At 35.8% G+C, this 23,977-nt stretch overlaps 1 protein-coding gene across 4 annotated transcripts in view; it reads right to left on the reverse strand.

The window, feature by feature from the left end:
* Positions 1-287: 287 nt before the first annotated feature.
* wu:fj29h11 (uncharacterized) overlaps positions 288-23,977 on the reverse strand; it is a 52,652-nt gene continuing 28,962 nt past the window's right edge. For all 4 annotated transcript variants that reach the window (XM_058793142.1, XM_058793141.1, XM_058793144.1 and 1 more), the window contains 18 exons: positions 23,669-23,847; positions 21,018-21,204; positions 20,671-20,813; positions 19,054-19,238; positions 14,640-14,905; positions 13,660-13,879; positions 13,396-13,573; positions 12,245-12,368; positions 12,082-12,162; positions 11,819-11,998; positions 10,385-10,647; positions 10,129-10,274; positions 7,497-7,581; positions 4,592-4,703; positions 4,089-4,217; positions 3,746-3,949; positions 2,495-2,645; positions 288-1,196 (listed from right to left, as the gene is read on the reverse strand). In XM_058793142.1, coding sequence (XP_058649125.1) covers positions 626-1,196; positions 2,495-2,645; positions 3,746-3,949; positions 4,089-4,217; positions 4,592-4,703; positions 7,497-7,581; positions 10,129-10,274; positions 10,385-10,647; positions 11,819-11,998; positions 12,082-12,162; positions 12,245-12,368; positions 13,396-13,573; positions 13,660-13,879; positions 14,640-14,905; positions 19,054-19,238; positions 20,671-20,813; positions 21,018-21,204; positions 23,669-23,847 — 3,404 coding nt within the window. In that variant the 3' untranslated portion in view covers positions 288-625. The remainder of the gene's footprint in view (positions 1,197-2,494; positions 2,646-3,745; positions 3,950-4,088; positions 4,218-4,591; positions 4,704-7,496; positions 7,582-10,128; positions 10,275-10,384; positions 10,648-11,818; positions 11,999-12,081; positions 12,163-12,244; positions 12,369-13,395; positions 13,574-13,659; positions 13,880-14,639; positions 14,906-19,053; positions 19,239-20,670; positions 20,814-21,017; positions 21,205-23,668; positions 23,848-23,977) is intronic.

Below are 23,977 nucleotides of genomic sequence, written 5' to 3' on the forward strand. Positions count from 1 at the left end.
TTAAAAAGGTTTTTTTCTTGGTTGTATGAAAGTCATATTTAAGAGAATGCTGCATTTTAGCATTTTGCAAACTTGATGGTTACTTTTGAACGTTCTCTGAACCATCTGAAATTAGTATTCGTGTTTAAATAAGTTAGACAAACTAAAACGTTTCAGAAAAATGTTCCATGAATGATGTTTTTGTGCTAAGATTTTAAATGAACGTTCTACTAAAGTTATTGGAAGAATGTTTGTTAGTTGGGTCCATAAAGATCTAAGAGTGAAACCATTCCGACTCTTCATTTTCAGAACATTTCTTTTATTTACTGAACTGATTATGGCAATCCAAAGAGTAAAGTTATACTTTTACAGTAGAGCTTATGAAAGAATCAATGCAAAACCTGTGCTTTGAATACATGACCAAACATGTGAATAGAGAAAATGTTGATTCTTTAAAACGTTTAACTATAACTGGCCACTAAAATTGTGCAATCGCACATATCAGTACAAACAGTATCAGTAGTTAAAAAAAACCCCACCTCATTGATCAACAGAATCCAGTGCAAACAGGCAGAATTGTACATCTAACAAAGATCAGAAATGTTATTCTAAAACAACTCAAGATTTTCAATAAGACTAAAGACGGCTACACAAATAAAAACAATTCCAGGGACTTGGAATGCAGATGCTGCGCGAGATTCTTGATGCGACAGAGACGAACGTGCTGCACGTCTCCAGCGCCGTACACTCGGTATATGTGATATCGCTCCTTCTCCTTCAGTGCCAAATCCAGCTCGTTCGCAGACATGTGGATGAAGTGTCGATCTCGCCTGACCGTCGTCTTCACCTCCACGAAGACTTCTTGCATGCTCCCGTTATTTGAGAAGGTCAGCTTGAAGTCGCACGCACGGCCGCTCTCTCCTTTCTCGTTGAACCAGGTGATTTGGCTGGGGCCGCCGTTCTCTTTCCAGTGTGTGAGGAAGGAGTGGACCAGCTGCTCTCCCCACTGTCCGATGCTGGCCGTGTCGTCTTTGTCTTTAGGCAGCACCAGGGTTTGAGGCATGGTGCAATCCAGCGTCAGATCCTCCAGCACGTCCTCCAGAGCCACGGCTTTACTCCAGACGGCGCTGTCCAGAGTCATGGGCGGACGCTGCAGGCCTTCAGCTCCCTGGAACTGGCTCAACACTATCTCTGGGGCCTGGGCTGGATTTTGGCTTCTGGAAAGAAGTGAAATCATTTCAAAATTTAAATTTAAATTTGGTCAGACATGCGATTCATATTTTTAATCTAATTACTTACATGATGTCGATTAATTAATTGCACATCAATTTTGGCTGAGAAAATTGCCCCCAAATGATCATTTAAAGTCATTATTGTGTTAAATGAGATAAGCGTTGAACGTAGCTTTAGAAAGAAATATGTGACCCTGGACCACAAAATCAGTCTTAAGTATAAATTTTTCGAAATTGAGATTTATACATCATCTGAAAGCTTATTTGGCCGAGATACAACTATTTGAATATCTGGAATCTGAGGGTGCAAAAAAATTAAAATATTGAGAAAATCACCTTTAAAGTTGTCCAAATGAATTCTTAGCAATGCATATTACTAATCAAAAACGAAATTTTTACAGTAGTAAATTTACAAAATATCTTCATGGAATATGATCTTTACTTAATATCCTAATGATTTTTGGCATAAAAGTAAAATCTATAATTTTGACCCATACAGTGTATTTTTGGCTATTGCTACAAATATACCCCAGCGACTTAAGACTGGTTTTGTGCTCCAGGGTCACATATTTGAATTCAGCATTGCATAAATAATGACAATACATGGGCGTTAATGTTTTGTTTTTTGTTTGCAATTAAATATTAAACTATGAATAATTTTGAAATTTAATTGACACTGTCTTAATGAGTCATTCACTCAAACAATTCATTCAAATGGCTGATTCATTTAGAAACGAGTCACTGAATCATTCGCTCACTCAGTTTGTTCAAAACCATGGATTCATTTAGTAATGAATCACCGCTGTATGTTTCTCAGTCTCTCAACAGTTCTGATGTGGCTTCGATTAGAACTATTTTCGTTGACAAGATTGAAACAGACGATATTGAGTTTAAAAATGTAACCCAATATTAATTTCTCATTTATAGAACTGTTGTATAAATCAACATCACATTTGCAATGGTGCAGATATTGAAGAAAAACAGCACTCTTACTGGTGTGATATTGCTAAACTATATGATATAAATAGAACAGGGTAATTTTTTGCACTCATATCTTAATATTAGACTCATATAACTGCATTCTAAAAGGTTTCAGTCTGTCGTCCTGAATTGTGTTCATCAGCAACTGCATCAATATAAGATGATGGACAGGTCTGGATGGGCGCTGCATTAAATGTCTTAACACGTTATTTATTCCATAATTAAATCATGCCACCGAGGAGTCAATCCAACAGCCCTATTTGAAATGCAATAAACAAACCCGATAGTAATCAAACACGTACTGCAGTGATGGCGGCGGTGTCGAGTGTTCATCCTCTGCCGTTGATGGTGGCAGGTTGGTTGTAGTTTCTTCTTCATCTGTAGCGGCGTTTGGTTTCACAGGCTGCTGAGGACTGACCACAGACTGGACATCCTGGACATCTTCCCTCCGCTCTGAGTGAGCAAACACACGTTTACAAGGAGTTAAAACAGAGATCAGTCAAACTCCTTTTACATTAACTATTTTCTTCAAGTCCCCTTGAGATTAATTCTTCATTCACGTTTCTCTGATGTCAGTTAACAGTCACAACATGCAAGTAAACAGCAAAGTATTTAATTTTAGTAAATGTTTTAAGTTACAATACTAATATTTATGTCTTAATTCTTCACTTTCAAACATTAAACCATCAAGCTTTTATTCTGGCAGTAAACTGCAAGGAGACCTTTAATTCTTTGCGTTTAGTGGAAAAGTTTCTAAGCGCTTCTTGCTGCAACGCGTTTGTCCACAAAATGCTGAAAATCAAGTTAACATGGAAAAAGTGATCCTGGTGGCACTGCATTCCTTCAAATTCACAGCATGCAGAGATGTTCCTGTGAAGCAGCTCGTTGCACTGATCAAATTTATTTCCATTAAATGTGCAGCCCAATTTATTTGACCTTTTTATTAACTTTTTACTAGCAATTCCCTCATGAACCCTCATTTGGGAAACTATTAAATAAATGAATCCATGATGGGGATATTTTTTCGATAATACAAAAATACCTTCAAGAATCAAGAGAGCCAAATGCAAGGCCAATAGAGTTTTTTGCAATATATGCAATGAGTATTTTAATTTTAATATTGCTTTTCAGAGCTAAACTTCAGCAAAAATTAATACAGCTGGTTTGATTTTCACAAATAAATCTGTCAATTTCAATCAATCATTTCAAAACTTAGTTGATTGATCACTTAGAATATGGCATGTTTTATATAATTAAAAAGTAGAGAGTTATAATTATTACTATATATATATAGATTGATATAGATGCACATTAAAGTAATTGAATATTTTTCCTGTTCACTTACTGCAAAACAGCATTAAAAAATCTTCAGTATTTTCAACTAGATATTTAATTTTAGTTGTAAATGTATTAAATCTAATTGGCTGAAATGTTTGGGAAAAAAACAAAAACATTTTAAAGCCACTTTAAAACCAATACATAAATTTTAAGATATTTATTTACACACACACACACACACATATATACGTATTTTTTTAGTGGCCAGTCCTGACCTGTGGCTCGTGACAGGACGCTGCTTGGTCTGGGACCCTGTTCATGTTGAGCTCTTGGGTCTGAGTACAGTGGAGTCTCTGTGGTTCGCTGATGGACACTGATGTTGGACGAGCTCCTCTCGACTCCAGAGCCCGAGAGACCCAGAGCAGCAGGAGGAGCAGGAGGAGGCCACATCTTCATCACCTCCTCAACAGCCTGACTGCCTGACTCCACAAAACACACATGTGTTATTAGCCTGATCATAACCACAAGATATATACAATGTAGCTGAGTTTATATAGTGCAATTGCAACAGCCAGCGCTCTGAATATATATTCATTAGTCTCCATCCACAGTCTGTACCTGAACTGCTGCCACCTGTTTTATTGAGAGATGCTTTCGGTGGCCAGCAAACCAGCCGGTCCTCTTTATTGTGTTGTGTCTGCATTTCCTCCTCCTGCATGGCTCCTGACGGCCGGACCAGAGACGACACTGCAAACACAAGCAGCACAATTACAGCTGAGCCGCCACAGATGAATGTCACATCACAAAAACTGACCCAAATAGGTCTCACTGTGCAGTGGTTATTAAAGCGTGTGGCTGATGTGCAGCTGAGCAGAGACAGCTCTTCCCTTCACCCTGGCAACAGCTGCGCTTTCATGTCAGCGAACAAACCCCCATTAGCATATGTGCACTATGCGCGTGTGAGAAGAGTGATGAAATGAGGGCGAGCGGCGCAGATTAAACTGGAGGAGAAATCAAAGGGATCAAACACAGCTGTGCAGTCGATATGAGCGAGAGCAGACGGACTCACTGTCTGTCCCTCACCGTCGCCTCAGTTCAGAGACGTGAAGAGAGATGCTTACCGATGGCTTCTGCTTTTACTTCCACCGGCGCCGGCACCTCCCATGGTTCCTCATTTGCAGGGAGTTCTCGAGTGTTTTCTCTGTCCAGAAACCTCTTTAAAGCAGCTCGGTCCTGAGTTACAGCAAGACAAGCCACAAAACATCATGTGATGGAAGCATTTCATTGTGTTGTAATTAAATGTAATTGAATATGGGTTGCAAAATAATGGGGTTGAATAACTGTATGAGGGTTGCAATAAATGAAAGATTAATTAAGATTGAGATTAAAATGCTAACTACTAATATATATATATATATCTATATTTAATTTTAAATCGCATCAAAAATAAAAGTTTTTGTTTACATAATTATATATACATGCATGTGTATATTTCAGAAAAATGTGTTATGTTTATATATTAAACATTTATTTATAAATTATATGGATATAAATACAGATATGTAAACAGACATGGGCACAAACACATCAAAATGTATTTAAAATAAAAATACAAAATACTGTGTGGAAAAATGTATTTAAATACAAACACAGTATTTTGCATTTTGAAAATACACAAAATACATTTGAAATTGGCCATCCGGTGAAGCAACACTATTAAGGCCTGTTTACACCAAGAATGATAATTATAAAGATAACTATGTTAGTGTATTCCAAGTATACAATGCAGTTGTGTTATCTGTCACTTTAAATGCTCAAGCTCTTTAAAGCAGAAATGATTCCGATTGGCTGTCAATGTTTTTATCATTCATCATTTTTTGTGCTGTTATGGTTATAGTTGTGGTGTGCTATCTGCTATTCACTTAGATTTAGGATGAACTCACACTAGGGGATCTGATCTGTGCATGAGCGCGATTGACCCCCAAAGTCCAGTTCATTTCACAAGTGTGACTGCTCTGTACCGTGTCCAGTGCGGTTCATTTAACCATGCCCTGGCCCGCTTGAAGAGGTGGCTCGTGTGCGGTACACATGTAGTGTCTATATCACACCAGGTGAGAGAAAACCCTCAATATAACCCAACAGACCAGCAACAACAATACAAAGTCTAGCAATTCACTTAAGAGGCAGCATTTAATGTTTTGAATGCCATTCATTTTGTCTGAGCTCTCAATCACTAAATCTTGTTTTTGGAAACAAGGACAGAGTCACCTTGGACAAACACCAAGCATTACTTGTTTGTGTGTGTGTGTGTGTGTGTGTGTGAATGAATGAATGAATATGCTGCTGTTGTTCCTCTTATGGCCTGCAGACTCATTCTAATCACATTCTGACTCTAAACCACAGTCCAGTGGTTCCTTCAAGGTAACTTGGAGGGGTGAGGAGTCCAAGTCGCAACATCTAGCTACTGGGGTGCCTCAGGGCTCAGTTCTTGGACCATTTCTCTTCTCGGTCTACATGGCATCACTAGGTTCTGTCATTCAGAAACATAGCTTTTCATATCACTGCTATGCTGATGACACTCAACTCTACCTCTCATTCCATCCTGATGATCCGACGATAGCTGCTCGCATCTCACCATGTCTAACAAACATTTCTTGCTGGATGAAGAACCATCACCTTCAACTCAACCTTGCCAAGACAGAACTGCTTGTAGTTTCAGCCAACCCAACACTTCATCACATTTTCTTCATCCAGCTTGGCGCATCAACCATAACTCCTTCAAGGACAGCCAGGAACCTTGGAGTTGTCATTGATGATCAGCTGAATTTCACGGAGTCAATTAAAGTCAATTCACCTTCATTTATATAGCACTTTTAACAATACAGATCGTGTCAAAGCAGCGTTACAGTATTAAATGGGAAAATAGTGTGTAATGTTGCAAAAGGAGAACAGTAAACACAATTTTAACCATTTTCAGTTGAAGTCGGTTCATTATGGATTCAGTGATGTCATCATACCGCTCAGTTCAGTTCAAATAGTATTTTGCAATCAAGTTGAAGATGTCGCTGGCAATTAAGTGTCCACAACTAAGCAAGCCAGAGGCAACAGTGGCAAGTAAAATCGGTGACCGAAATGGAAAAAAAAACCTTGGGAGAAAGCAGGCTCAGTCGGGGGGCCAGTTCTGCAGACTAAACCAGCAGTTCAATTCCAGGCTGCTGCAAAGTCAGATTGTCCAGAGGAGCCACAAAACTCCTTGTTCAAGCTCTTGTTCTGTCCAGGCTGGATTATTGCAACGCTTTCTTGGCAGGACTTTCAGACAAACCTCTACAACTAATCCAGAATGCGGCAGATTAGTGTTTAATGAGCCGAAAAGAATGCACGTCACACCTCTGTTCATCAATTTGCACTGGCTACCAATAGCTACACGCATTAAGGCATTGACGTTTGCCTACAAAACCACCTCTGGCTCTGCTCCCCTTTACCTGAATTCACTACTCTAGACTTATGTGCCTCTAGAAGCTTGCGTTCTGCAAGTGAACGTCGCTTTATTGTGCCATCCCAAAGAGGCAAAAAAATCACTTTCACAGACTTACATTAACTGTTCCCACCTGGTGGAATGACCTGCCCAACTCAATCCGAGCAGCTGAGCCTTCTTCAAGAAATGGCAAAAACACATCTCTTCCAAATTTCTTCATTTGACCCTCTAACTCTAGCACTCTCTATTCTAATTCTATTTTATCTATTTGTTTTCTATGTATTAATTATAAAAACAAAAAAATACTAACACTAGCTCTAGCTATTCTATTTCTTTTCTATATATTTTTTTTCTTTTTATTTATTATATAAAAAATATTGCTATGTGTACTGCATTAGACTGACCAGGACTTGTCACAGCACTTATATATCGCTGCTCTTTAGTTTGTTTGATTGCTTCTATTGTCCTCATTTGTAAGTCACTTTGGATAAAAGCATCTGCTAAATGATTAAATGTAAAAGCAATGTAAATTATTTTAACATTATACTCACATTTGTGCATGTCACAAGGCACTGGAGGAAGCGCTCTAGCTCTTTAGCAAAGCTCTTGTCCGTGGTGAACAGTTTCACCAGCTCTCTGCAATAATACACAGACAGATGAGTTACGAACATGAGCCTAGAGAAACATCACATTAGGGATGGGTGATCACACAATTTATTTCCCATACGATACTGATACTTTCAAAAGGCAAGTAACATTGATATCGATAAAACTTTTTATTACCAGCCATGAATCTGTATGTGCATCATTTCATTAAAAACAGGCAGAACACATTGGGAAAACATATCTAATTGAAATTATTATTAATTTTTTTTTTAATTATAAAAATGTAAATTAAAAAAATATTCCTATAATACTACTACTGCAATGTATTTCATAATAACAATTGAATTTATTTAATGAGAATAATAACAATTATTGTTAGTACTATTTTATGCAACAGTACAATTACAATACTAATATTTATGTTTTTTCTATGCTTTCAAGCGTTAAACCATTTTAAAGAGCGTTTATTTTGGCATAAAATTGCAGGGCACTTCAATTTATAGACTTGATATTTAACAGAGCTTAATTGCAAATTATTAGATTATGTTTTTGTTTACACATGGTTAAAATATGGTTACTGTACTGTTAGTCATGGTAAGTTTTACAACAAATAACAGTTAAACTATGCTCACTGTGGTAAAGCATTTTTTATTCTGGCAGTGAATGATTTTTTTGTTAACAATTAATTTAACTTGTAAACTGAAATTGTACATAGCTTGACCAATGTTTAATAATTTAATCTAATCTAAAAAAAGGTAAAATAACTCAATCTAATGGATCCATATTATGTATTCAGATGAGCATACTGTTTGAAGTACATTTCTTGTTAAACTAAATCGCTGGTTAAAAGAAAGAAAAACACTTTAAGATCAATATTTCTTCTTTTTTTTGAGTATCAGGGTCAATATCACTGTGGGGTGCCTTTGATGCCCTGTACATAACTCATTTGCCATGAAAACAAAAAATTGACTATGAAAGGAAGTGTTATATTAGGCTAAATTTGTATATTCATGACAAAAGCATTACTTGGCTCTTTAGATAAATTTTCTAGATTTTATTTCAGATTTGTATAAGAGGATGCATGTTATTTTGCTATGTCCCATGCACTGCTCATTAAATTTGAATGATAGCAGATTATTGTCAAATCATAAAATTAAAAAAATAAATTTGTTCTCATAATAATATTTTGGTAAAAAAGCGATTACTCGATTTGAGTGTACTGATCATTTGGTAATAAAAGCAATATTTTTATTTAATAAAAAAAAGTTTTTCCATGTCCCTTGAATGGCTGTCCACCCTGTCGTATTGGGGAATCTGCCCCCTTTTAAGAAAAGGCCATCCCCTATAGTCACATCAGGACAACAGATTTGTTGTCTCTTCAGTGGCAGGAATTTCAACGGCTGAGGTGAATAAATTGGTGACTTTTCAATTGACAAATTTTCTTCGTATGAGTTTGCTTACTTGCTTTGCCAAAGCTTAACATGTCCACCCTGTCGGCATAAAATATGCCAGAAGTGATTAGAATACAGTATTTTCAAAATTTGTAAGTTTAAATATACCAAATTCTCTTCAACAAACAGGGGTGCGTTTCCCAAAAGCATCGTTAGCTAACTATGGTGGTAAGTCCCATTGAACTCCATTGGTAACGACGGTACTTGCGACCATAGTTGCATTTGGGAAACGCACCCCAGACTAACTATTTAGCTAGTCAGTTTGTTGTAAGCTAATATGCTAATTGAAGCTCAAAATGTCCACCCTGTCGGCCACTTAGACTCATGACATACATGATACAAGCATTCATTTGTAGTTAATACTGCTAAAAATCTAAAATGAATATCAATGATATCAATGTGATTGAGAATGCAATTATATTTATTATTTTTTCGAAGTTAAATAAATGTTTCACTGTCATATTTTGTCATGCTTTGTGTGTTCTACTTTATGTGTCCACCCTGTCATCTTGATATTTTACAATAATGTTTTTAATAATAATTCAATCATATTATATAATCCAGTGTGTTAGCTAGGTGTGGTGGCAATAACATGCAAACAAAAAACTGCATCCAAATATCAGTTCTCTCAAAATAAGAAAAAATGCATGTGCAAATTGTATTTGTTGAGTTTCTTTAAAAACACATGGTTTACGTAAATCTATGTATTTATAATTTGAAAGCAAACAAATAACCCTGTTTAGGAAAGGGACATCATACCTTTCAGAAAATATAATTTGCATCTTAATTTTGCAATGAAAAACGTATTTAACAGTAATATATAGAGTATGTCCATGACAGGATGAACATATCTCATGGTTTATGCTTCGAATAATGGCCCATAATTATCTAAAAAAAAAATGTTCGGGAGCTCAGCTAATATGTTTCTCTAGAACTTGAGTGTCTACTATTTATGACATGGCAAAGCGAATGGGATATTAAAACTAATATTTTTGAGTACTGTGAGGGTTGAAAGGCATTCTATGGTGATATTGAGCCATCAATACTTTCAGTATCGATGCTACTTCAGTATGGATCCGCCCATCCCTACAGTACATTTGCTGAATCTCACTGGCAGACGCTGTACCTGCAGATGTCCAGTTTGGCCGAGAGATGATCTTTATGGATGTACAGCTCTTTTTTGTCTTTTAGGAGACATATAATATCCTCACTCTCAAAGATCGGTTCCTCGTCTGGCACCTCAAGCCGATAGTGAATATACAGCTTCCCAACCTGCAAAAAAACCCAACAAACTTTTCTGTTTTCCTCCCCTGTGAAAAAGCATGATGCAACAGCCGGTAATTTGTTGGGTTTGCAATCCGGAGAAAGCGCCTCCAGCGTACCTGTCCAAAACTCAGCGAGCGAATGCATTTAGCAATCCCACTCTCCTTCAGCTCACTGTACACGTCATCGAAATCTGCGTTGTGGAAGATGAACCTCTGGATGTAGGGGACGAGCTGCCGCACCAGGGTCTGCACCGCGGGGCAAGGCCTGTAGCTCTCGGTCTGCGCTTCGGTGGTCACGCACTGGGTGAGCCGCTCCACCCCACAGATCTCCAGGAATAACTCACGGTCGCGCTCGCTGAACGCCTCCTTCTCCTGCTTGCCTGAGGACAACAGACCCGGGAAATTGAGCTGGAAATGGCCCAGATCGTTCATTACAGAGTTAAAAATAAGCATGCATGGCGCATATGACGTCAGTGTTTCCCCATCATAACACATCTGCAGGTCCCACATGCAAAGTCCAGCGGGCCAATGCATGAAATAGAGAAGTTTCCATTACGAGTGTAAACATTTACATTTGACATTTATTCATTTAGCAGACGCTTTAACCAAAGCGACAAACATGCAAAAAATACATAATAAAATAATGCAATCATCACACTTTCGATGACAGCTCATTATAGGGATACTAGATTTGCCATTTTAAAAAGCACAGAAGTGTGAAAGACTTTATTGACTGATGTCATTGCTTATATCATTGCACAAGCCAATAATGAGCCATCATCAAATGGTTAAATCACCTTTTCATTATTATTATTATTTTTTTTTTATATTATTAAAATGAACTGTATTTTCTGTTGTGGATGTCCCAATTGGGATACAGTATTTGCACTTTTTTAGAGAGTTTAATTAAATGTTCATGTTACATTTTGCTTGCATTTGTGAGTTAATGCAAGACACTACAGGTGGTAATTAAAAAAAAAAGTTCATTATTTCAATGAATTACAGTACATTTTGACAATTGTTTTGTATGGCAAGTATTATGGAATACATTTCCAGAAATCTGAACACTGGATTTTAGTCAGGATCAGTATGCGCACCATATAAAAAGACCTTTTTACCAACAAAATTACTTTTTTAAATTTCAGATTTCAAATAATATAATTTATTAAATATCACGTAAAATAAATAAGAAATTTAATTCCAGTGATTGTTATGCATGATCAAAGATCACCTAATCTAAATCAAATTATAATTATATCGTGAGCATATTTTGAGGTAACAGCAAATATTCTGTCGCTGGCTAACAGAATTAATGTCTGATCGAATCATGATTAAACAAATTATGCCATTAGTTTCCATCCCCATTGCTTCTGTTGGGAAGAAAACCCAAAGCAGCTCAATGGAGAATTTTGAAAAAAAAAAATTCCATTAAATGTGATGACTTAATTCAAGCTTGTTAAATTAACTTGAGTCAGTCAACTGTGTAATTTTAGCGAAAATTACCATTACAGTGCAAGAAAATAACGGTGAACAGCATTGCACACACATTACCTTCATGCCTGGATTTGTTGGCTGCTCTCTTGGCTGCAGACGGCAGGTTGAGCAGACAAACCGAACTGTGCGATTTGAAGATCTTCTCCAGGTTTGCGCTGTCTGCGATCATGGGCTTACGAGCTAATGTGACCCAACCGCTGGTCTTGGTGGGAAACACTCTTTTATGAGACACCATTTCTGTTAAGACCATAAGGATCAAATCAGATATTTACAGAAATCACCAGCGCAATCAACAACACACAGAGGTCAGTTGATCTCACCTTTCAGAGAGTTGCAGTAGACTGAGTTGAGCTGAGTGTCCTGATCCTGATCTCCATGAACATGGGTCTTACATTTATCAGCTTTGAGAGAGACAGAAGCACATCAGAGAACATCCAAACAGCAGTTAATGGAAGGTTAGGCTGGATATTATTTGGTTTTTACCTAATTTGGCGAAGATGACAGAGACATCTTGGACAACGTCTCCTGTTGCAGGAGATGACTCACAAACGGCCTCCAGCAGAGATACGTACTGCTTCATAGACGGACTGGGCTGCACACTCAGAGACTGCAATGATCATAAAGGTTCCTTAGAATTCATTTATTTCAGTATTTGCCATATAAAATGGTACTTGATTTGGTACCATATAAATGATCAGCTGAAATTAGTAGGGACTTATGAAATTTGATTTTTTCCTCTACTTCTATGTTGTCATTTATTTCTTTCTGGATTCTGTTTTAGTGGTTTAATTAAATCTTAATAATCAAAGATCATGTCTAATAAAAATCAATTGAATCATTTATTTTATTTTTTGGTTTAAATATAAATTTTTTTCAGAAATTCTGTGTTTGTTTTCATTTTTCTGGATTCTGTTTTAATGGTTTAATTAAATCTTAAGCAAAAAGCACATCTAATCAATTAAATAAAATAAAAAATTAACAACAATAAACGTTTTATTTTTTCAAGAAATTCCATGTTTTCCGTTTTAATTTTCTGGATTCTGTGTTTTATGATTTAACGCAATTGTATTAAAAGTTAGTTAATTAAATGCACATAACCTTAACAACTTAATCTTTCAGAATGTAAGCAAATGAAATCTGAACAATTTTTTTTTTGTCAAAAAAAAAAGAGGTTAATTGTAAAAACGGATGAAAAATTTAGATATTCCTTAAAATAATATTTTTATTATTAAAATATTTTAATTGCATTAATATTATTGTAAATATTAAGAATGATAAAGTACATTCTACTGTACAACAGTACTATATTTCTATCATAATTGTATATATACTTGTGCATGCTCATTTACTCTGTTTTTACATTTAGATTTCCTTTGCTATCATCTGATGCTTACTGAAAGTTAATCTTTAAAAACAACAATCATTTAATAACACTGTTAAATGTAAATCGCAAATCTCAAAATAAATATCCACTCACCATACTGAACATTACAGGTTCTGATGTCTACATTTACAACTGTTATTAATTTACAAAAATACTAAAATTGAATATAGCTGATTTCTCAGTTAACAGCTATAACATGAAAATAATTCCTGGTTTCGGCTAGATTTTAATGACAAAACCTGAAGCAGACCTTGAAAAATTTCTTCATGTCCTCCAAATTACTATAAAACGGTGCCAGAACTCTGGGCTCCTGTATGCCGCTGTCAGGCCGTCGAATCAGCTCCTTGTATCTGTGAAACATGCCTGTCGGATCAGACCAGCAAACCTCCTTAAGATGATAGAAACGCCCAGAGCACCAGTCTTCCTTCCTGAATGAGAACAAAGCGGCCCAGCTGTTCATGCAAGGTAGTTCTGAAGGAATCTGAGGGTTAAATCACACATCTGTATATCTGACCTGTCATACTCGATGAAGACAGCAGGTGCGTGCTGGAACAGGTCTCTGAGCTTGACGCTCGTGCACTCGGCGAACAGGTATCGATACACTGTGTGGATGTGATCGACTGTAGTAGTGAAATCTGCTCCTTCAGGCTCCTCAGACGGATTATCAGACACCTTCACGCACCAACGATTCAGATAGCCGATCATGTCCTCCGCATGCACAGTGTGTCTCATTCCTACATTAAACATCAACAGAAAGATTCTTTTACTGTATCTTAAAGCATGGTCTTCTGCTCATCAAGGCTGTAGTTATTTGATAGAAATTGTGAAATATTATTGCAATTTAAAATAGCTGTTTTCTATGAGAATATATGTAAAAATGTAATATTTAATATACTGTGATATACTGTTTAATATGTAAATACTTCATATTTTTGTGGAAACTGTTACATTTAAATTTTTTATGATTCTTTGATGAATAGAAAGTTCAAAAGAACAACAATTATTTGAAATAGAAATCTTTTGTAACGTCGGTTGTAATGTCTTTACTGTCACTTTTGATCAGTTTAATGTGTCCTTGGTGAATTAAAGTATTAATTTCAGTATTATTTAAATGTATGCATACTTTAAAATGTATATTTTAATAATTATTTCTGTCTCCAATCTTCAGAAAAGTAGTGTACGCACCAAAATTTTTCAATTTTTTCGTGCATCAATTAATTGCACACAAGACTATGAATGCATGAAGTATGCACTTATGCATTACTGGAGTATGCTTGTGTATGCTTAAGTACGTATCAAGAAAGTTAAAAGGGTTTATTTTGATTCCATATTGACTACGAATAGATACTGTCTTAACACGTGTAATACTGAAGCTATGAGCTATTAAGATCACATACTGATCAGCAATGATTATTGTGTTTGTTACAGGTTTTAACTCGGCTCAGTCTCATAATACAGAGATTTTTTGTAATTCTGAAGAGTCGTCATCCATACCTACGGCTCTGGTGAATTCACTGGGCATCTGAGCACCGTGCGCGTAATCGACGTGGGAGCCGAGGAGCTGGTGCACTTCTGTAGAGAAGATGTAGACAGATTTGGGCTGTAGGTAGGAAACGTGCCGGCTCTCATCCCACGGCGGTCTGCGCGTGGGAACCCAGGACAGCTGCGTGAGGTGATGGTAGAAGGAGGATCTGGCCTCCCTCACGGAGCGGCCCTGACTGTCACAGACCTGAACCCGGAGGTACTGCGAGTACTTCTCTCTGTAACACAACACGACAGGCTCTCATGTACAAGAGACTTTACATCAATAAATAAAAGATTGTAAAGTTGCACAAGCATTTTAATTCAAAGGGCCAAAATCAAATTTGATTGAGTAAATGTTGCATTATATCCAAGTATTTTATATTAATGCTTATTACATGCTTATCATTAAAAAAAAAAAAATAATAATAATAATAATATTATATATATATATATATATATTTTTTTTTTTAAATGTTTAAATTTTTTAATAAAATTCACTCACATGGTGTTTTACATTGCAATGCAAAAATAAAACAAACAAAAAATAACATCTCTCTATTGGATTTTCTTTTCTGGTTACATGCAAAAATGAAAAAAAAAAAAAGTGTTACTCAGAAATAAATAACTTTTATGAGTAGTTTAATAAATTGATCAAAAAGATTCTCAATTATGAATTAGTTATTCATTTAAAAAAAATAGTTGATAATTCCATCAGAACTCAGAACATGTTTTCATGACTATGTTTAGCTGAATTCATTTCACATTTTGCACTGTTAATATTTTAATTTTGAAAAGTTAAAATGTGGAACAGACCAGTGTTGTTTTAATATTATTGATATATTATCATAGCTTGATATTATTTTAGTTAAGATTTTATTTCTATATTTTGTTTTATTTCAATTTTAGTTACATTGTTAGTAATTTTGTAGTTTTTTCCTGTTTTATTTTTATTAGTTATTTTTTGTCTACATATATTGTCTTTTATATACAGTCATGGCCAAAAATATCAGCACCCTTGGTAAATATGACCAAAAAAGGCTGTGAAAATGAATCTGCATTGTTAATCCTTTTGATCTATTATTTAAAAAAAATTCACAAAAATCTAACCTTTCATTGGATAATAAGAATTTAAAATGGGGGGAAATATCATTATGAAATAAATGTTTTTCTCAAATACACGTTGGACACAATTATTGGCACCCCTAAAAATTCTTATAAGTAAAATATCTCTGAAGTATATTCCCATTCATATTCACAATTTTGAGCACTCCAGGATGATTATGAACATGAAATTATCCAGCCATGGCTTCCTGTTTCACAGAAATATAAATAGGAGGGAAAACAAAGCCCAAATTCCCTTCATCATCCATCACAATGAGAAAAACCAAAGAATATATTTCTGATGTGCAGCAAAAGATAATTGAGCTTCACAAATTAGTGAAGTGGCTTTAAGAAAAGAGCTAAAGCAGTGAAAATTCCCATTTCCACCATCAGGGCAATAATTAAGAATTTCCCATCAACAGAAAATGTTATGAATCTGCCTGGAAGAGGAGGTGTGTCTATATTGTCCTAATGCACGGTGAGAAGGAGAGTTTGAGTGGCTAAAGACTCTCCAAGGACCACAGCTGGAGAATTGCAGAAAATAGTTGAGTATCGGGGTCAGAAAACCTTAAAAAAAAAAAATGGTCAAACAGCACCTACATCAGCACATGTTGTTTGGGAGGGTTTCAAGAAACAATGCTCCTCGCTCATCCAAAAACAAACTCCAGCATATTCAGTTATCAGACACGACTGGATCTTCAAATGGGACTGGCTTCTATGGTCAGATGAAACTAAAAAAATGAGCTTTTTAGCAGCAAACACTCAAGATGGGTTTGGTGAACACAGGGATAAAAAGTACCCCATGTGTACAATGAAATATACTGCTGTATTTGTGATGTTGTGGGCCTATATTTCTGCTGGAGGTCCTGGACATCTTGTTTAGACACATGGCATCATGGATTCTATCAAATACCAACAGATAAAAAAATCAATAAGTGACTGACTCTGTTAGAAATCTTATAATGGGCCATGTTTGGATCTTCCAACCGTACAATAATCCAAACACAAACCTCAAAAACAACACAAAAATGGGTCACTGAGCACAAAACCAAGCTTCTGCTGGTCATTCCAGTCCTCTGACCTGAACCCTGTAGAACATGAGTGAACTGAAGAGAAGAAGCAGCAACATGGAGCTGTGAATCTAAAGGGTCTGGAGTGATTCTGGATGAAGGAATGGTCTCTGATCTCTTGTCAGGTGTCTCTAACCTCATCAGGCATTACAGGAGAACATTTAGAGCTGTTAAACTGGCAAATGGAGGTTTCAAAAAGTATTGAATAAAAGGGTGCCGTTAATTGTGGCCAATGTTTATTAGAGAAAAACATTTGTTTCATAATGATATTTCCCCCCATTTTAAATTCTTATTATCCAATGAAAGGTTAGATTTTTGTACATGTTTTAAATAAAAGATCAAAAGGATTAACAATGCAAATTAATTTTCACAGCCTTCTTTGGTCATATTTACCAAGGGTGCCAATATTTTTGGCCATGACTATCTATATAAAATTATAAAAAAAATAAATATAATTATATAAAAAGTAATAAAAATGTGCTTCAGTGGCATGATCTTCCCATTTTCCCCCTCCTCTTGTGATATGGCATGGCTGGCCAGATCAGAGGTAATGGTTTGGGAATCTCTAAATGCATAAAATCGTGAATAATCTGTGTGCAGTTCGGCCCACAGTGTAGTACAAGCAGCACATTTGCTGTAAAGCTGGCTGAGCGGGTGGTTTTGCTTAATAATGGAACTGGAGCATAAAGTGGGGTGATGTGAGGCGGTTCAGGCGAGGCCAGCAGACAGAGGACAGTACGATGAGTCACACGCCACAGTTCAACCACAGCAGCGTTACATTCAAACACATGACATTTCATGAGTGCATATGAACAACCGGTGCTGTACGTCTCCATGAGAGCATTATAAAACCAAACCACCAAGAATAGATTGATGCATGTTTCCCAAATAGCATCTGACGTGGTTTTACAATCATCATACACAGTCCATTAAACAACCGGGCCAAATCAGTCCATGCCAGCCCAAACACAGCACAATATTTTCTCCTTTTTAAAGCTTATGAGATCAAAAAAGATAAAAGCGCAGACGGTGACCTGCATGCCAGACTAATATCCATTTCCTACACACAGCCGGAGAGTCTAAATAATCTGGACTAGAGAGCTGTTAGCTGTAAATGTGGCAGATTGAGCGTAAGTGGAGTGGATTTCTCCACAAGCAGCTGTGAATCGTGAAGGATTAAGTCATTGCATCTGAGTTTAGGAGTTCAACTGCTTGGTGTTTCATGAGACATGAGAGTGAAGCACAGTCCAAATGCATTATGATAGCATTTCTGCGTTGCTATTCGTCTGCAATGCTCCACCACTGCTAAATATCCAGAACCATGGAAAAGAAATATTTTTTAACCCGAGTTGTGAGCTTGCAGTCTAAATTGAATGTGATGAAGGGAAAAAAAGTCACAAATAATTGCCAAAATAACACATCTAAATATGTAAAAACAATCATATAGCACGACCAGTAGAGTCTAATTCATCAACAAAACACCAGATTCTTTTCACTGGAAAACACTTATGTTATTAGTTTGAATTATTCGGACATTAAAATATTATAATTCCATTGCTAAAATTCTACACTATTCTGTCTAAAATAAAAAGTATATATTTCCATTATAATAACATCATAATGTACAGTATAAAAATTATATTTTTTCATTTATTAAAGATTACATTTAACAGTATTATTAAATTATTAGTATTAAGAGACAGCAAAATAATTATAATAAATTTTTTTATTTTTATAATTAAAAATAATTAAAACACAGAAATGTGTGTGTATAATTATATACTTTTAGAAAATGATTAAGGCTGTAAAGTATATAAAAATGGTCATGAAACATATTACAGATTTTTTTATCAAGTGCCGATATATTGTGCAGCCATTTTATCAATGTAATATAAAAAATAAAAAAGTTATTTATTATATTTCATATTATATAATGAGTAATAACATTATAATGTACAGTATAATTTTTTATATTTATTAAAGACAGGATTATTAAATTAGAAGTATTGTAAAGTATTAGAAGACAGCAGGGATCATTTAAAACAGGCCATACAATACATAAAATATCAGTTCGGGCAGATATTACAGATTTTTGCCTTTATATGCATGCATTATAATAGTTGCAGTGTGTAAAAAAAATACTTAGAAGTATGTGTGTCTGTGTATGTATAACGAAATGAATGGTTTAGTATGTATTAACAGTGCTGATTTACCCGCTGTCCCAGTTCTTGTCCAGAAGGCTGATCAGTGCTTGTCTCTGCTGTAGTTTGCTGTCAGCGGTCAGAAGATCTGCAGTGGCCAGCGTATGAAACTCAGCACAGTGCTGATCCTCGATGACATACAGCCCATCCGCAGGCCTGGGCCACGGCTTGCTCTCCACTGCCCACGGGCTGGACGCCTGACACACACACACACACACACACCACAGGTTATTCACGCTCATCTGCCAATGACAACGTCTGGATGAACAGTTAATGCAGATTTACTAGAAGATACTGCACTCTGACCCCTGATGTTTGCAGTACACACAACACTGCATTTAACTACAAAATGCATTAGAAAGATTTCACATTTTTATATTTTCTGTATACAGTTTTTACAGGTTTTAGTTTTAAGTTTTAGTTTATTTAGTTTTATTTAATTTCAGTTAATCTGTATTTTGTAAACTAACCAATATTGTGTGTATATTTGCATGTTTTAATTGCCAGTAAATGTCATTTACCGTCCTAAATATAAAGTTATATCTTAAATACACAAAAAATCCTACTGTACATAGTAATGTTTTGATTTCCAATAACTTAAAATGACTGATTTTAGTTTTTAGTGTTTTATTTTTAATGCGTTTAGGCAATATAATATACATTTAAATGTCATTTTAATTAATACACTTAAATGTTTGAATTGATTACATTTTTAGTAATAAAAAAAAAATTATAATAAAAAGTTGCATTCTATAGTGTAAACGTTTAATAACTGATTTTACTGATTGGAGTTTTATTTATTTATTTATTTAGACAAATGAAAAGTATTTTTCAATTTTACTTTAAATTACCAAATGTTTTGTCTTATTTACATTTTACATTTAAAATTAAGATTTAATAAATAAAAATTTTAATGTTATAAATTATATGGTGCATATGGTGATGTTATTGTAATAACATTGATTTTAGTTTTTAGAGTTTTATTTTTAATGTATTTAGACAAAACATTATAATTTTTACATTTTATTTTAATTACTACATTTTAATTATTAAAATTTTAAATGAATACATTTTAGGATTTAATTATTACATTTTAATTTCAAGTTGTATAAATTGTATCATATCATGAAGATAATGATTGTCCTATCGGTACAATCCAGACTGTTAAGCAAACTAGTAAAAAGTGGACTGGTTTCTTAATATGACCTTCAAAGCACTGAGTGGTGTGTAGGGGTGTGTGTGTGTGTGTGTGTTCAGGCTATGGTCAGGCACAGTTAAAGCCATATTTGAGCGATGGAAAATCGGATCAATGTCTACTGTGATTCATGGTTGCATAATAACATGTCTGGAATTTGAGAAATTTGAGCGATGTGTTAAACAGCAGGTTGAGGAGTTCAGCTTCGACTTGCCCTTTTTATTACCACCAGTTAGTGCCAATTTTTCTTGCAGCAGAGAGAGCAGGGATTGGCTGAAATACAGGCCGTTTATGATCTCTCTGTTGTTCTGCACACAACAAAATCGACGCTGACATGCTTCGTTAGTTTTACTCGCAGTGACACGCTTGAGTCTGACAGTCACACACAAACACACACACACACACACACACACAGATCCGTCAGCCCGTCTCACCAACTCAGAGGCGGTGAATGTGCGCTTCTCCTTCCTGAAGATGAGCAGGTCTCGCACTCCCAGCGCACCAAAGAAGTCTCTCCATCCGCTCGCGTCTCGGTCGGCCCTCAGATAGCAGGCGTCCAGCAGCACCCAGTCCACACCTACCAAAGGGACACAACTGCTTATGAAACGGCTCCATCGCATTGCATAACGCTACGTGTTCGTGCACATTTCATGCTTTTCTAAGTCCCTACAAAAGACTTCTAGTTCAGTGCTTCATTTCAAGGGCGAATCAATTATTTGGGACAATCACAGACTTAGAACTTTATTCCATTGCATATGCTAATATTTCAGAAGGTGTTTACCAGGGAGCACACTGGGAAGGTCGATGTTGCCGTACTCTTTGGAGAAGTGGATTTTGTGCTCGGCGGGGGAGAGGAAGCCCTTGTTAGTCAGCACAGGGATGTTTGTGATGAGGCTCCTGTAATCCTGATCCTGAGAGTGCAGTTTGATGAACACCAGGTAGCTGATGACGATGTCCTCGGACTTTTTCTAGAAGGAGAGTGAATTAAATAAGAATATGAGGAACATTCATAATAGATGACAGCACATAATGCATTTCACACGCTTGATTCGGTTTCAAACATCCTGAGCGGTTATGAATCACCCAAGTACGTGTAAATCTTATTCCAACTTGGTTGTAATTCAGTTTAAAAGGACACAGACTAAGCAAGCTGAGCTGTAAGAAAAGATCATGTGAACTACAGATGCATGATATATATTAGTGTACCTAATTGGTTATTGGCCAATATTATGTTTTTATTTTTTTTTAAAAGCTTTTACATTTTTTTATGATGCTTTTTTTTTTTTATGCATTAAGTTTGCATATAAAACTTCCATCCATTTGGAATAAACATTTAACAAACTAATAAACTTAATGTGACATTTGTCAGTCATGCATAAATAAAAAAGGTCAGATTTTCTGCATTCAAAAAATCATGGCATACTTTATTATTAAAGGGGTTATATGATGCGATTTCTTGTTTTCCTTTTCTTTAGTGTGTTATGTAGCTGTTTGTACATGTATAAGATCTGCAGAGTTACAAAGCTCAAAGTCTCCCACAAAAGGATTTATTCTGTCTAAATGATAAGGCTGATCCAGACCGGGCTAAACGCCTCATTAAAACACGCCCCCACATGATGTGGAAATATTTGCATAATGCCCGCCCAAATGTTCACGCAAAGAAAGAAGGCATGGTTTCAGTAACCGCAGTAGTGTTGATGCAGACAGCGTCTCTCTGACATGGGTGTTTCTGTGCGAAAGCAGAAGTACTTTATTTGGCCTTCTGAAAGTAGTTTACAACACAACAGCACAACCCAAATGTTCGAATTTGTGCAATGCATTTTATGGACGACCGTTTTGTGAACCTAGGAGAGTACAAGGCTGGCTGTGCTTGAAGGCCATTTCAAAAAAAAAAAGAAAAAAAAAAAAGGGTCAATTCTATGACAATCTGGCGCTTCTGAATCAGTGACTGTAAGTATGTTTTGTTATTAGTTCAAGTATTTGCTATTGACTGTTCAAATGCAGAGTTTTGCGCGTAACGCATTCTGTGTGTGTGTGTGAGGGGAACAGGGTCACATCACAGCGGAGTGTACAGCCCGTCAGAAATTGTCTTAACCGCGGCTTGTGTACTGCAAATACATACGAGCATCATCACGTGCTTTCTGTCACGCAACTCTGTTCCCCTTTCGGGCTTGAACTGATGGTAAAACTAACTTGAAAGCTGAAGCTCGCGATTATGGCAAGGGACGTTACATTTCCGACGCGTGCTTGTGGTGTTCGGCCAATTACAATGCACTGGGTCAGTTGGCCAATCAGAGCAGACTGTGCTTGTCGGAAGGAGGGGCTTTGTAGAAAAGAGAGGCGGGGCATAGAGGAACTACAATAATGTACAGTATTTGAAAAATAATGTGTTTTTTGAACATTAAAGCATGTCAACATATTCTGTTACACCAAATACACAAAATAATGATCTTTAAAATAGCATCATATGACCCCTTTAACTATTTCAATCTATTTGATTATATTTAAATAATTATATTTTCAAAATGCATTTTTTCAATTATCTTAAAATCTGTTCATTGTGAAAACAATTAAATTTACAATTACAATTAAACAATTAAAATTAAATATTTCAGTTACATAGTATGAACATGGTTAAAATATGACTTTGGAACAAGCAATACTCAATATGAGAAATTGGATATGCAAATTTTATATGCAATTAAAATAGATAAATCTAGGTCTAAATGCTCAAAGTTAATATTTAAAAAAAGTAATAAATCATTAGCACTGTTAAATATACACTGTACATTGTGATGTTTTGAAACCTAAATACACCTGTGGCTTTTAAAATGACAGATTTTAGTTTTTAGTGTTTATTTTTAATGTAACAAGACAAAATAGTAAACATTTTAAATGTATTTAATAAATACATTCTGATTTTAATTAATGCATTTGAATTAATTACATTTTAACTTATAAATGTACATTTTATTTTTTATAAATTGTATCATACCATGAAAATACTTGTCTTATAAGTACAGTCCAGAATTGTAATCATTGATATCAGTTTTTAGTGTTTTATTTTTATTGTATTTAGACAACATATTATACATTTTAAATGTAATTTAATTTACTAAATTATACATTTAAATTGCACACAATTACTAAATTAACGCATTTTGATTAGTTACTTTTTAAAATTGCATATGAATTATATATTTTAGTTAATAAATTTAAAATGTTTTAAACTGTATAATACCATGAAAATAATAAATGCAAATGGTTTAATAAATAGTGGTGGTTTGGCTCAGTGGTTAAAGATTTGGGTTGGAAAAAGTGGAAAGTATGTAGGTTCAAATCCCATTACTCTTGGACAGCTGTTCATGTATTAAGTGTGCTTTGGATAAAAGTGTCACCAATGGCGATAAAACCAGGAGAAGCGTCTCTGACCTCCCAGGCTTTGCTCCTGAGCAGCGGATAGATGTGCTGCTGCAGGACCTGCTGCGGCTCCAGCTCATGGACGTTCAGTCTCCGGAGCAGCTCCCGCACCTGCGAATTCCCCAGTTCATCCAGACACGCCAGCAGCCGCGGCTCCACGATGTTCAGGTCCTGGTACAGAGCCTGCAGATCTACAGCGTCAGGAAGCATGAGTGCACATGAACGGCTGCGTGACCCACTTCCCAGACCCTCTGGGCACCAATACTGATGTTTAATTCATCCCTTCCCTGCTTTTAGCAGATGTATGCGACTCTACCTGAC

This window comes from Onychostoma macrolepis, chromosome 12 (assembly GCF_012432095.1).
Source record: "Onychostoma macrolepis isolate SWU-2019 chromosome 12, ASM1243209v1, whole genome shotgun sequence".
NCBI lineage: Eukaryota > Metazoa > Chordata > Actinopteri > Cypriniformes > Cyprinidae > Onychostoma > Onychostoma macrolepis.